The sequence below is a fragment of the Poecilia latipinna genome, unplaced genomic scaffold, assembly GCF_001443285.1.
Source record: "Poecilia latipinna isolate Pla-1442-1.1 unplaced genomic scaffold, P_latipinna-1.0 Scaffold1121, whole genome shotgun sequence".
Taxonomy (NCBI): Eukaryota; Metazoa; Chordata; class Actinopteri; order Cyprinodontiformes; family Poeciliidae; genus Poecilia; species Poecilia latipinna.
In genome coordinates, this window is record NW_015113737.1 from 95,293 (window position 1) to 109,816 (window position 14,524).

Sequence of the window (14,524 nt, forward strand, 5' to 3'; positions counted from 1 at the left end):
AAGGAAGGAAGGAAGGAAGGAAGGAAGGAAGGAAGGAGATATGTGGGGTATAAAAGTGATAAAGAAATGAAGAAATGCTGCTTAAAGAGGAAAATAAATCTAAATGTCTGAATACGTGTTACTGTTGTCGTACAGATTTTTCTGTAACTCTAAAGGAGCTTTCATCTTAATGGCCTGTCTGCAGGAAAAAGCAATGGAGCTGCCACTCAAATCTGCATTAAATAACCTTTTGAATGTATAAACGCTCCAAGTATTTCAGTGTTTTATTAAAGCAAAAGCTTTTCTTACGACTTTAAAAGGGGAGAAATTATCAAAACACCAATTAAAACATAGAAAAGGTAAAACAGTGGTGTCAGTCATGTTTGCTGCTTTGATTCGTCTTCTTTGACTAAACTGTCAGGTTCGTTTGACAGTTTAAATTGTTTCACAGAGTTATCTTTCAGGCTTTTGTTTTTAATACACTAAATTAAAGAATATTTTGGGAAAAAACCATGAGATTTTCAGGATAGGCAAGGAATAATTTTAGTATTTCTAACTGACCTAAAGCAAGAAAAGTTTGGTCTGATTTATTTCAACTCTCATTTCAACTTTCAACTGGAAATAGTGTTCTAAAAACTTAGATTGCACTTTATTACAAAACAGAGCAGTTTGAATATCAAGCACTTTCTAGTAGTTTCCAAAACTTGAAAACACCAAGTTGAAATTCAAAAACTTTCAAGGATTTCAAGGCCCCTGAAGCAGCTTCTAAAATCAGATCAAGGATCTGTGTGTTGGTCCAGATGGAAAGGTCTGAGGTGCGTGCGACGGCTGGGTTTCGTCTGAGGTGTGTGTGTGTGTGTGTGTGTGTGTGTGTGTGAGAGTGCATGTGTGTGTGTGTGAGAGGCGGCAGATGGTTCAGCAGAGGGAGGAATCAGTGTGGCCTCTCTATAAACATGAGTAGCAGAGGAAGAGACGACTCTACAAGCGCCGAGCGAGAGGGAAGGATTGTGGCGCTCGCTGTTGGCGCTTAGCTTGTTCGCGTGAAAGAATTTAACTTCATATATGAGTTTTTGCATAAATTAACAAAACAGAAGTGCTTCTGTCAACAGCAACAAATGGTATATTTAGCACACCAACTCTTTTTTCTACAGATTTCCTGTTTAAAAAATTATTTTTGCGGTTTTAGCTGAACTTAAAATGCAACTCCAATGTTGGTCCATATGCAACTTTCAATTTCAACTTACTACAGTGCCAATCGTATTCTTTCCAGTTTTCCACATTTTGTCACGTTACCGTCCCAAACTGGTGGATTTTATGTGATCAAACAATAATAGTTGCATTTCCACTGATCATATGATTGCGTACTTTGACATTTTGAAAATAAATTTGCTTAATGGAAACACTTTTTTTGCATGACAGGAGTCACATGATCAACAACAGGCAACAGGATGTTGCTACTGGTGGAAACGACAAAGAAGACGACAACAGGAAAGAGTCTGAGAATCGTGTTTTTAATGACTGAATATTCAGGTGTGATTTTAATTGTTTCTTATTCTATGGAAATACCGCGATTGCAAAATTAAAAGAATAAGAATACTGAAGTTCTGTGCACATTTTTAACTGAAATGCAGATAATGTAGCACATATCCAAATTGGAAGTAAGATTTGATACCAAGGTTTAAAAATAAAATCAGATTTTTTTCTTACCAGATCTCATTTAACATTTATTGATCTTTGAGAATATGTTCTTGTGCTATTATGCCATTACTATTGTTGAAAGTACTCAAAATGACAGAATTATCATTATAGAGTTAACCTGAATTCAAAGTTCAAATAAATAGAAGTTTGCCAAACAAGATGGCGGCTTTGGCCATGCTGACATCACCAAGGAGTGCTTTGGTGAAAAAAAAAAAAAAAAAAAAAAAACTGTCTTCAAAAACCAAATCAAGTTTTCGCCCTGCCCTATATTAGAGCATGTCCATTTGTTAAAATGGCCCAGTCAATGTCCTGACTTGAGTCCAGTTGGCAAAACATTAAGATTTATGTTTTTTGATGTTCTTTATCTAACCTGGCTGAGCTTGTTTTACCCCGATGGAAGCCAAAGAAGCTGAAGGAGGGAAGAAATTGACAGATGGATGAAAAATGGGAAAGCCAGTGTCCCCAGAAGACAAGAATCATTACGGCTCTGTTCTGAGGTAGGACACAAGGATAGATTGCAGCAAAGGGAGGCAGAAAAATGAGAAGAAAGGGCTCCAAAACTCATTAACCAACATTATTCTTCTTTTCCTGTGAAACACAATCCATCCACTCGTTTCTCTTCCAACACTCACTTCTCTTCTAATGACAGAGATATCAATATTTTATCCAACTTCTCCTCCTTTCATGGAAAAATCATCAACATTAACCTTAATAATTAAATCCATCATTAAGACACGACGTCACACAAAGTCCAGATACATGTATTACATTTAAAGATCAGCAGAACAAATGGAGGGTAAGCGACACAAATCTGTGAACAAACTTTCAAGCCAGGAGCTTAAAGTAAGAAGAGTAAGAAATATTGTATATAGATGTAAATAATCTTTGGGTGATTCAGCAGTTCTGCTGGTTTTGACTGGATGATTGAGGTTAAAAGATAAACTTTGTTTTCTTAAAATTCGGCAGATCTTTGATCGACTATTCATGTCTGCCGTGACTCTCTAAACTGCTTCTTTTATCCGTTTGGAGTTCTCATATACAGACATTTGGCTGCAGCCGTACAGAACATAAATGAAACCCTGCAGAGGGCAAAGTAGATTAAAAACGGAGAAAAACACAAATAGATGTGCGGAAGCCGAACCAGCAAACGTCGAGATCTTCTTTGACATTTTGCTACACATCATCTTGTTTTCCCTCTTCCCAATAAAGAGAAATTGCCCGGTGTCGCTCCACCTCGGACTCGCCCGTAAAAGTATCTAGTGAAAACATTGTTCCCTGTCAAAACCTAAACACAAGGTGAGCTGACAGCGGCTGGAAAATTCCCTTGACTTTATGAAATACGCTGTCACCCAGCCAGGCGACGGAAAACAGACAAGGCTGCAGACTCAACCTCTCGCCAGCTTTCCAAGGGAAGTTAAATGGATGGAGGAAAGATGTGCTGACTCTGCAAAAATAGAAACGACAGCCTCAGCCTTTACAAGTCTGGAAGAAGCCAAAGAGTGACTGGTATTAAAAACACAACGCCGAAACTCGTAAATAGAAATCATCTCTTCTGCTCACTGTCTTTCTAACCAAACGGCCTAAAATTGTTCCAACCCAAACTAGATGTTTAATCCCTAATCCCACAATATCATCCAGATCTCAACACATTCAGCTTCCAGTGACCCAAACACTTGCCTCATTTCAGTTTTATTTTTTTATTCCAGGAGGTCAAAAAGGGTTGGGGAGGAAGTGATGGCTAAGGCTTTGGGTAATCGCGTTACTGTGGGCAGGAAGCACGCACACACACATGCACGCACACGCACACGCACACACACACACACACACACACACACACACACACACACACACACACACACACACACACACATCCCAGAGCGTGTTAACCTCTTGGCTTTGGCTGCCACATATTCAAGCGTCAACTGTTTTTTGTGAAGGTTACAGCGAAAGGCATTAGCCAGACTCCTTCCTTTTTTTACTCTGTGCTGAAAATGTGATGCTGACACAGATATTAGGAGGGAGGTAAAGTGAAGCAAGACGAGCAAATTTGAAGCAACCATATCATCTTTTAGGATATTGTTACGATTTTACGCAATAGGTCAAGACAAAAGTGATAAACGATTTTCTAAATGTCTTTACTTTTACATCTATCCTCTGAGTGATTACCATTTACACTGAAATCAGGGCTGAAACGATTAATCGTGATTAATCTGTTATTGAGATAATTGTCAACTCATTTAATAATCGATTAATTGTTAACTTGAGTACACAAAATGTGTGCACAAAACTGTTCAAAAAATATAATGGGGATGAAGCGATGAATCGGATTAATCACAATTAATAGATTATTGAAAGAATTGTCAACTAATTTAGTAATCGATTAATCATTAGAGTACAAACACTCAAAACGGACAATTGTTTAAATATTTTCATATTCAGAGGATTAATTACACCAAAACTCTACAAAAAAATTAAGTTTGAAACCATCAGATGAATCGATTACAAAAGTAATCGTCAGCTAATTTAGTAATCGATTAATCATTAACAGACTATTTACTTACTTCTTTTTTTTTAAAAAGTAGTAAGCCAAAACTTCACAATTATTATATAAATATAAAAATCAAACAGAAAGGGTGAGCTTGTGGCTGACTGAATGTCTGCTTTAACACATTTTTGAACCTTTTTGATCGATCTAAGCACCAGAACCGTTATTTGACTTTATTTTTAGATGTTTTCAAAAGTTTAATTCCTCATAAATTTATGATAATCGCTAAAGATTCCTGATTGCTTTTAATAAATTCTGATAGTTTGATATTTTTCTGATGAACATATGTAGCATCAATGCAGCAGTTCCTGCTGGTATTAAAAAAATCTAAATAAAATGGTCATTTTTAACATTACAAAGGGTTGTAGATACTTTTATAAGGAAGTATAAGAGTCATCAGTAGTTTGTGTCTTTAATAGAGCTAATGAGAGGATGAGTGGTGCTGCAGTGTTTGCAAACCCTGGGAGGTGAGACTTCTTGTTGTTTAAGGTGCATTAAGTGTGATTAATTGAAGCAGTTGACAATTTAAAGTTTCACAACAAAAACCCAGGAGAAAAGTTTTAGCATCTCAGGGATTTCAAGTGTATTGCATTCATGTCACGATGGCAACATTTCAGCTCCCCTCTTATCTGAGTCCCATCCACAGCCGCCGTGCTGCGGGAGATTTACATCACTCCAGACTCAACCAAATTCAACTCTCTCCGCCTCATCATGCTGACAAACACACAGCAGAGAAACCTGAGGGAAGGCCACAGCAGAATTACTCCATCCATTTCAATTACAAAGATTGAATATCTGATTCACAGGCGCACTGAATGCTGCGTGGGAGCCGAGGCTGCAGCCTGGGACTCAATGTCAAATTACATAACCAACTAAATGACTTGTCGGAATAGAAAGACACCAGAAACATCAGTCCTCTTGACTGGTGGATAATATTATTTTTAGCCTTGCTCGCGACAGCGGCGGGGCTCAGAGGCCGTCCGCGAGCAGGAAGCAGCAGAATCAAATGTGGGAAGGCATAATGAAAGGAATGTGGCCAAGAAGCACATGCAGCCAACTAGTTTACACACCTCAACCCTGTAAGCCCCCCATGCCTCCACATCATCAACTCTGCCATCTAACTGAAGGTGAGCTGCAGACCGGTGTGTCTGCTTCTCGTCCTTCAAGTCTTTTTTTTTTAGCATTTGGAATTACATTCACTCAGCTGGAAGTGTCCAAATTACACACATCTCCATTCTCAAATTTCCTTAATATTTAAAATTATAGACAAATGTTCTCTATGAATTTATGGCAGGTATTTCTACAAAGGTCCGACATTGGAAACTTTGAAAACCAAAGATTGACTGGACAGCAAAACTTTGTGGATGGATGGATGGACAGATGGATGGATGGACAGATGGATGAAAGTGCAGATCGATGGCAGGTTGGGTGCACAGATGGAAAAATTAAAGATTGGTTGATAAACGGTTGATGGATTGATTAAAAGAAAACTTAATGACTGGACAACTGTCTATATGGTTGACAGATGGATTACCGAAGATTCAATGGTTAGACAATGTGGTTGACAAATTGATGAACGGATAAACGTCTTCAAACTCTAAAGGCCTGGATCAATGCATTTAGAAGAAAATAAATGTAGGTAAATTAAAGGATGTTGGAAAAATCCACACAAACTGCTGGCTTGAACTTTATAAGCAAAACAAACAGTATAAAAGTCCATTTTTTCCCAAACATCTCCTGGTGAAACCCACTAATTAAACCTCCAAAACTCCTTTAAGGTATTTAAATATTGCACTGTTCATTAATTATAAATATCTCTTTAATACAGATAACTAAAACCGAGCAAAATTCAAACAGAAGTATTAAAAGAGAGAAGTCATTCTAACTACTTTGGTTTTTCTTTTTGGTCTAAAAGTGTCCTGCAATAAATTTCAGAGATTAGTGATAAGACTTTCTCAACCTTTAACCTGAAATAGAACCTCTTCCTGTCCAAAGATCACACTTTCCACTTTGAGTTTTATCTTCTATCATTTTATTTCTGATGGTATTGATTGATAAATCCAAGTTTGAAGGACAAAGTACAAATAGGACAGCTAACAGCCAGCTGGGCAGATTTACTGGTAAATTGGATCATAGTGAAATAAAAATCTGCGCTGGATTTAGACCAACAACCTGAATCAGTTTTTGGCAGAAAAAAAAACCTCATAATCTAAAAGCTGATTTATCGTCATCTAGAGTCTGAGACAGAAGATTATTATTTTTCACTGTTTCCGTTTGTTTCCTATGCAAGAACAGAGATCTACAAATCTGGCCAGTAGATGCAGATAGAGCCTAAGTCTGTAATCAAAGTAAAAATTATCATAATTTTCTTAAACAGAAAAATTTTAAATACAACACAAAGTATTTGTGTTTTTATAAACAAGTTTTACTTCATGAAAAGCCAATTTTGCTGCACCCAAATCAGATTTTATTCTTTCTTAAACTTGGCTAAATATCACACGCACTTTGAAATGAACTGACCCAAACCCTGTTCTTATTACTGAAAAATATAAATGCAATCAAATCAAAAAGAAACTGAAAACTAACTTTTGATTTTACCACAGCAATAGTTCAATATAGTACTTTTTTTTTTTAAACTGAAATTTTGAGGGTAACCTCAGAAATTTTCTAGAAAAAAGGAAATTTCTTGGCTCCAAAAGTCAAATATTTGCAAGAAATAGAAAAACATTGAAACTTTGACATTAATGTCAGAAATTTAGAACAAATCAAGGAGAATATATAACAGAATACTGGAAATTTCTGTATTTCAAATATTTAGAGAAAAATTTAAAGTTTTCTTGAAAATGTATGAGATTAATTAGAAGATTTCAGAGTTTCTGGCCAAAATTTGCTCCGTTTTTCCCCAACTGAATGGCCCTAATAAAATGTTGTAAAAATCCCCTTCAAGTTTTGGATCTACAATAAATATCAGGCTAATATATTTGCTTGATTTTATCAAAACTGAACGCAAATCAATGAAGAAAATAATACCTAATGAAAATGCAAGAAAAGACACATCCTCAGGTGATTATTGAACCTGAAAAATTGTTCCACCTCTGCGTTAGCTGCAGTATCGCTTCAACTAAAGGCGATAATAAATAAAAGAAGTCACAGTGCTCTGACACGGGCAGGAGGAAAGACCGCAGGGAGAAAAACAAAGCGACAAAGAAAAGCAAGTCTCACAAAAAGCCTTGCAGCATCTGTGGCAAAGCCTGCCCTTCATCCTGGGGTCTTTTTAAAGCTCTGCACACGGGGCCAGAAAGAAAACCTGCACTGCAAAGCCACCGTGTCTCAGGAGGAGCTGAAGGTCTTCACTTCTTCACATCGCCTGCAGCTACAGCTCCATCCGACTGTCCGGGAAAATAACTACACTTTCAGGTCAATGTCAAACCCGAGCAAGCCGCACCCGATTCAGAAAAAATGGAAAATATTGTGTTGAATGCATTATGTGTTAATAAGTGGGGAAAATGTGAAGTATTACCATTAATAGCTCAGAATTTAAACAACTTTTACACACAAAACGGCTTCTGCAGGTTTCACCGACTAAAATTTAAGGCTTTTTAAGACCATAATGAATGATATTTAATATCTATATTGCAACAGAAATATTTTATACATGTGTGTGTAGCAGTAGTGCCTCGCATGACTTAGCAAGAGAAGTGAGCCAGTCACGGAGATGAATGGCAATAAATTCGAACTTACCCAGGAGCTAGCAAAGATATATTAGCAGATAGTTAGCGGTAGCCTCAACCACTTCAAGTTACAGAATGTAAAGAAGAAGTCTATGTTAGGGTGGCCATTTATTGTACTGTTGTCTTGATACAATAATTTCCCCCAACAACTGTTAGTTTTATTATTTTCTGTGAGACCATCAATAAAACTATGATTAAATAAAAGGAGCAGTTTAGTGATATAAATCACACTTCTTTATGCGACTGAGGAAGTGTGTTACAACATCCATAGTATATATGAAAGTAAATAGTCCTGCCACAACAATATTTAAGCTCTGTGATTGACATATTTATAAATAAATGTAAGACACTTTAAGGTCTTCATTTTAGAAGCATGAATTTAAGACTTTTTCAGACTTTTTAAGGATGCACAAAAACCTCTGAATGGTTAATAGTCTAGTCCAAATGTCCAACGAAAACAACAAAAAAAGACCTCAAGAAAGCAGGAAAAACTATTGATTTAAACCACCTTGAAAAGTTACAAGCCAGCAAATCAAAACCAGAGATGCACCTGCTCTGTATCAGAAGTATTTCAGTCAGGTAGGGAAGGAGCCGAGGCGACAGGCGAAGAGATGGATGCCATCCACGCCTCTAGCTGGATTTAATTTTAGCAGAGCCAATGAATCTACAGCCTCCTAAGGCACAGGATGTGAAACAGCCTAGTCAGCTTTTCAGGATATTTGTTAAAAATACAAGTTCGGCAAAAGCCTTCAGTCACCAAACTGTGTTTAAGACTTTTAATAAAATGCAGGAAGAGAAACGGAGAGTCTGCACTGTGACAACAAGAGGATCAACTCTGACTACTCATGTTGAAGTGGTAAAACTTAGCTTATTTGTTTATTGGCATCAGGTTTATTTGCATAGCAAATTTCACAGTGCTTTACCTCAAAAAACCATCATATCATCTATTGTGAAACATTATACTTTGTCAAATGTAATCATCAAAATCATCAAGCAAATACGCATCAAATATGTTGATCAATGTTCCAGTTAGTGTGAATAAAACCCTACACAGATGGGTTTTAAGCCTTGATTTAAAGGAAATCAGTTTTTCAGCTGTTTTTCAGTTTTCTGGAAGTTTGTTGCAGAATTGTTTGCTGATACAGCAAGTGTCTTATTGGCCTACTGTTTAGGTAAAGCCAACAGGTGATGAATTTTAGACGTAAAAAAGCTTGGTGGAAGCTAGCTAGCATTGCTTATTAGCGGCTAGTTATCAATTTGAGTCAGAAACACAATGACCAAGTTAGAGTGCTACTCAAACTTTTGCCTGACAAAAAAGTCATGCGAGAAAAAACACTACAGAATATGAGATTAAATAGTCCTGTCACAACTAAATTTAAGACCAATAAAAGTATTTAAGGCCAACTTACATTTTTAAAATGAATTTAAGACCTTTTAAGGCCTACGTATGAAGGATAACCCCCCTTGTCCTTTAATATCTTTATTTTTTACCTGTAAAAAACCAGATCATCCTAACCTTAAGTTAATCCATCCAAGTTTTCCGTTGTTTTGTTGAACCGTGGATCCCTAGGGGTTTTAGGACCTACAGCCTCTAAATAGCTGAAATATGCAAATGCTGATATGATTCGTCTAAAAGCGCTTCCAACTGCCTGTTTTAATGGTTCAAACACCAAATAATGGAAGCTGTGTTATCATTGTCACAGAAGCTAACATCTACAGTCTTAATCCTTATTGCCGTTTTTGGGGATTCAATTAAATCAGCACCAAGGAGAATGAATATTTGTTTTATCCAACAAATAACATTTTCCCATTTCTGGACACAAAGCATTTTAACTCTCAGAAAGTCGACAACAAATGTATTTATTTTTACTTTAACATTTTTGTTTTGCAAGAATCATAACTTGAATACTTAAAAGCTCCTGGTTTTGTCGCTGCAGGAAACCGGATATATCCAGAAAGCAGAGCATATGTTCAATGCAGGATAAGACGTCCCTGAAATGAGCCAAAATCCAGCTAAACACACTTAAAGTGGAAACAGCTGATGGAACAGCTGGCGTCTGAGACCAAGGAGTTTCTCTCCACAGAGGAGACGCATCCACCCGGCAGTCTATCCCATCTCTGCTGGAAACGCACCAATCCGCCACCACATTGAAAACATTAGGATAACTTATCATCTCAACAACTTCCAATGTTCTGCTGGAGAAGTCATGTGGATTTTCCCAACTCATTTCTTTGAACGCATCCTGTTGGCAGGAGAATCCATGAACTCATGCCAGAAAGTAGCCAGCTTGAGGCGCTGAGTAGGACTCCAAGCCCTCCAGACGGCCATCTGACGACGATACACGAGAAAACGCCGATCCAAGATGGCAGCGAGCCAAAACTCAAAGAATCCAATCATTTTAAAAAAGAAACCTTCACAAATACGCCAACATCAAGATAAAATCCAATATTTAATCATATTTTGAAACATTGATGCCATATTTTCCAGCTTTCCATTTTCTACATTTCCACCAGCGAATGCCTGAATCTGGAAATTTAACAGCTGATGAACCAAAAGACCAGAAACCTAAATAAGTTTATTTTATCATCATATGAAGCTGCAGCGTATCGTATCTATCTTTATCTAGATAAATATGTGAACAAATATCTCACTATTTGGCAAGAACAGATAGATTTTGTCTCCTTCTTACCCTTAATCAATGCATAATAAACAGTAATAATGATTTATAAAGTGTTTTATTAGCCGCATTTTAAAAAGTTACATACTGCATCTTTAAGCATGTCTAAATAGACACAATAACTCTCTGTTACTTCTGAGATTGATAAATCAAGTTTTGAGTTTATTTTGACTGTTGTGTTTAATGCCTCAGGTGTTTAATATTAAAGTTCTGATGATAATGTTGTATGGAGCAGGGGAGGTTGTGACGAGGCCCTGAGGGTGAGGAGTCCTGTTTACTGATGGGAACGGGTCTGGAAAAACAGGAGAAGAGTCTATTTACTTCTCAGAACACCAGGAGGGGAATGTAAAGAGAAAGGCAAACAGGATTGAACAGGCTAATCTAATAATTAGTATTCATAGACCTGGATTGTTCTCTCTCTTCCTACATTTACATATGACTAGGAACACGGGGGGGAAGGAATTTACACAAAGCTGATTGAATTTCCTCATTAAATGTAAGAGGTGCAGCACTAAAACAGTGTTCAGTATGAAAAAACTGGAGCAGCCGATCATATGTAACCAGAATCTGCACTGTGAGCAAGTCTGCAATGCTGGAATCACAAAGGACTATATGGGCTGCATTCACACCAGGGTTGTTTAGTCTGCTTTAATCGAACTCTGGTTTGTTTGGGGAGGTGTGAATTCTCGCTTTCTTTTCTAAAAAAGGAATTATAAGTGACAGAATATATGTTTTAAAAAGTTGATTTTATTTCAGTAATTCCTTCTGAGAGTTGTATGATGGCACATTAGAGCCAAGTTACACAAATGTTTAATTATGAGATTATAGTCATAATATTAGGGGAATAAAGGCGCAATTTTACCAAAAAATGTCTAAAAATTACAAGAAAAAAGTTCATAGAGTTATAAATATCTGTTGTAACAGCTCAGTTCGTGTAGCTCTTTCTTTGAAATCAGTTGTTTCAAAATCCTGCTATGGATAATAATGTGCTAAAAGATTAAATATTTTCTTACCTGTAAAACCAATACCAAAGTATAATTTCACAAGATTCTCAACATTTTTCATTTAATTTGTTATTTTTTTCATGGGTTTCTCATAAAATTGCTGCTTCTTTTCCCTAATATTACAACTTTATTCTGGCAATATTAACACTTTATTCTCACATTATTTTGACTTTATTGTCATACGACTTTATTCTCATATTACTATGATTGTAAAACTGTAAATTATAACTTGATTTTAATAATTAAACACTTGCAAATCTTACCTGGCCCTAATATTCCATTATAGAGTTAACTTATATGTCCAAATAAATAAATAGGTGTAAAACACGCTTGTTTAGCAAAGTGGCCCAAACTGGGCGTGCCCAAGGAGTGCATTGGTTAAAAAAAATGAAAGATTTTCCAAACATTAAATCTTCAAAACCAAAAATTTGACTAATCTATAAAAACAAAAACAAATAAATATATATTTTGCTTTTTTTAAATTTATTTATATTGTCTATTGAAAGTAAAGGAGAAGCAAAGTCCATGTTCATGTTCATAAAGTTGGCAAATGGCCATTTCTGTCTTAGGAAAGCAGTGGGATCATCATGGTGCAGGAGTGAATAAAATGTGTGTTTTATAATAGTCCACTTGTTTTCCAGAGCCTTCAGCCTTTGAAAGGGTTTTGGGATGTTTACGTTTCATAAGCAGGTGATAAAAGATGTTTTGACAGGTAAGTGTCTCTTCAATGGGACGGAGAAGAATGAGGCCACGTGCCGGAGGATTTGCCTTCAGGCTGGGCTGGGCCAAGTTGTGGTGTAGCACCTTTACATAACTCCCAGACAACAAAAGCAAATGCTTAAAGACATGTTCATTCAACAACTACAATACAACACGAGAATCTAAATATTTCAGGTGCATTCAACCAGCGAGAAGTTGGACTTTCCACCAGTAAAACTGAGCTGCCTGTTGCTGAAAGGTTTACTTTATGTCCATATCTGTGTTTAGAGCTTTCACAGCGGCTGCGAGGTCAAAACACGCCAACATCTTCAACACAGATTCCCCTCCATTTTCTCAACATTACAGCCAAAACAAAATCTAACTGCTACAAACAACAACTAGCAGGAAAAACTGAGACCCAACTTGTGGGAGTGTTTTGCTGTTTCCTTATCAGCAGTTGAGGCCATGCTGCCTTCTTCACACATGAATGGCGTCTTATCAGCAGAATGCAACAGCACTAGACTAACTGACACCTCTGATGCACAGATATCCAAGCTGCAAGCAACTCTAGCAATATTCACAACAAAGATCTGCTGCAAGATGCCTCTTTCTAGGGATGCAACTACCGATTATTATGACGATTAATCGGCTTGATTTAAAAAAATGGCACTTTCTGCAGATTATTTATTCAACCGCTTTTTATACAGTATTAGAAATGCATTAAAAGATGCAATAATCTTTTTGAAATGATAAATATTTTATTGCCTAAAATGCAAAAACAGCTTTCCTGTAGTGAACGATTGATCATTTGTAGTAAAGGACACATCTGCAGCCAAAAATGTAATCTTTTTCTGCTTGAATTAACCGATTAATAACTGGATAATAAAAAGGCCTTTTGTTTTTGTTCGTTTTTTTTTTTTACTGAATTTGAATGATTTGAAGCTAATACTTTGCCATTTGACGCCTTTTTTGAGTGTTTACAACAGTTAACGATTATCGACTAATAAATTATTTGACAATTACTTCAATAATCGATTAATCATTTCAGTCCTTGCTAGTAGCTTTTATTTATATGCAGTGAAAAGTAAACAACATCAGTCAGCTGCATATTTAGCTTTCCTAATTCCTCATATTCCATGTTAGGAGTTCTGGGTAGAACATATTTACATACAGATATGATTTTTTTTTATCTTAAATTTAAAAATTTATCGGGTTTTTTGTATAGTTTTGTGTTAATTACTGCTGTGAGTGTGTTGTTCTATTAGCAAATAGCTTTTTTGAGTCTCTATACTCCTGTTAAAGATTAATCTGTTACTAAGTTACTTGACGATTATTTCTAGAATTGATTAATCGTGATTAATCATTTCAGCCTTAGCTGTTTCACCATGTAAAAGCTGACAGCTGCTGCACTCATTAGCACCATAGCTGCTGACAATTGGTTAGATGCATAAACAGAATATAAATATATGATAAAGTTGACATTTAGAGGCATGCATAGACGGATGGGTCTAAGTAGCGGCCAATTTGGCTTTTAATCTAAAGGGCAAGGCTGCTAGCGGCGGGGAAACAAGATCAATCCTGTGTGTCTGTGCTGTGTGTGTGCCTGGGTTTCGCTTCTCACCAAATAGATTGCTGGAGTGGCCCTGCTTGGAGACCGGCCGGAGCTCATTGGAACCCCAGGCGTAGCGCTGGTAGCTGTCCCAGGCGTGCTTCATCATCTGACAGGTAGGAAAGGGAGAGGGGAAAAAAGAGAAACGTTAACCTGGAGAGGAAATACTGAGCTGCAACAACTGATTCGTTTTAATGTGAAGTGTTAACACATCCACAAATCCATGATTCACATCTCTATTAACAATAGATCAGATGTTTAAAAATGCTAACTTAACCCAGCTACACTGGTGCTCTTTCAGTTTATGCTTTCATGAACTCTATTACTTTTTTACAGGTGAAACATGAAAATTCCCCTTTTCACATGAATAAACTCTAAACATTACATCTTTTATCAAACTACAAGCCTGCAGCACCAAGAAATGAATCAGTTTAAGCATAGCTTAAAACCCGACTACAAACAGAAGTTTAATCTACTTATGTTTTAAAATACTGTTGAAACTTGATATTTACAGACACTTTGTTAAAAAAAATCTTCATATTCTGAAAGTAAACTAGATTTTGTTATTAGAAAATCAATTT

At 36.6% G+C, this 14,524-nt stretch overlaps 1 protein-coding gene across 1 annotated transcript in view; it reads right to left on the minus strand.

Moving 5' to 3' along the window:
- LOC106959811 (mannosyl-oligosaccharide 1,2-alpha-mannosidase IA-like) overlaps positions 1-14,524 on the minus strand; it is a 68,777-nt gene that overhangs the window by 13,736 nt on the left and 40,517 nt on the right. Inside the window, exon 2 of the mRNA XM_015052592.1 lies at positions 13,956-14,052. Within this exon, the coding sequence (XP_014908078.1) occupies positions 13,956-14,052 (97 nt within the window). The remainder of the gene's footprint in view (positions 1-13,955; positions 14,053-14,524) is intronic.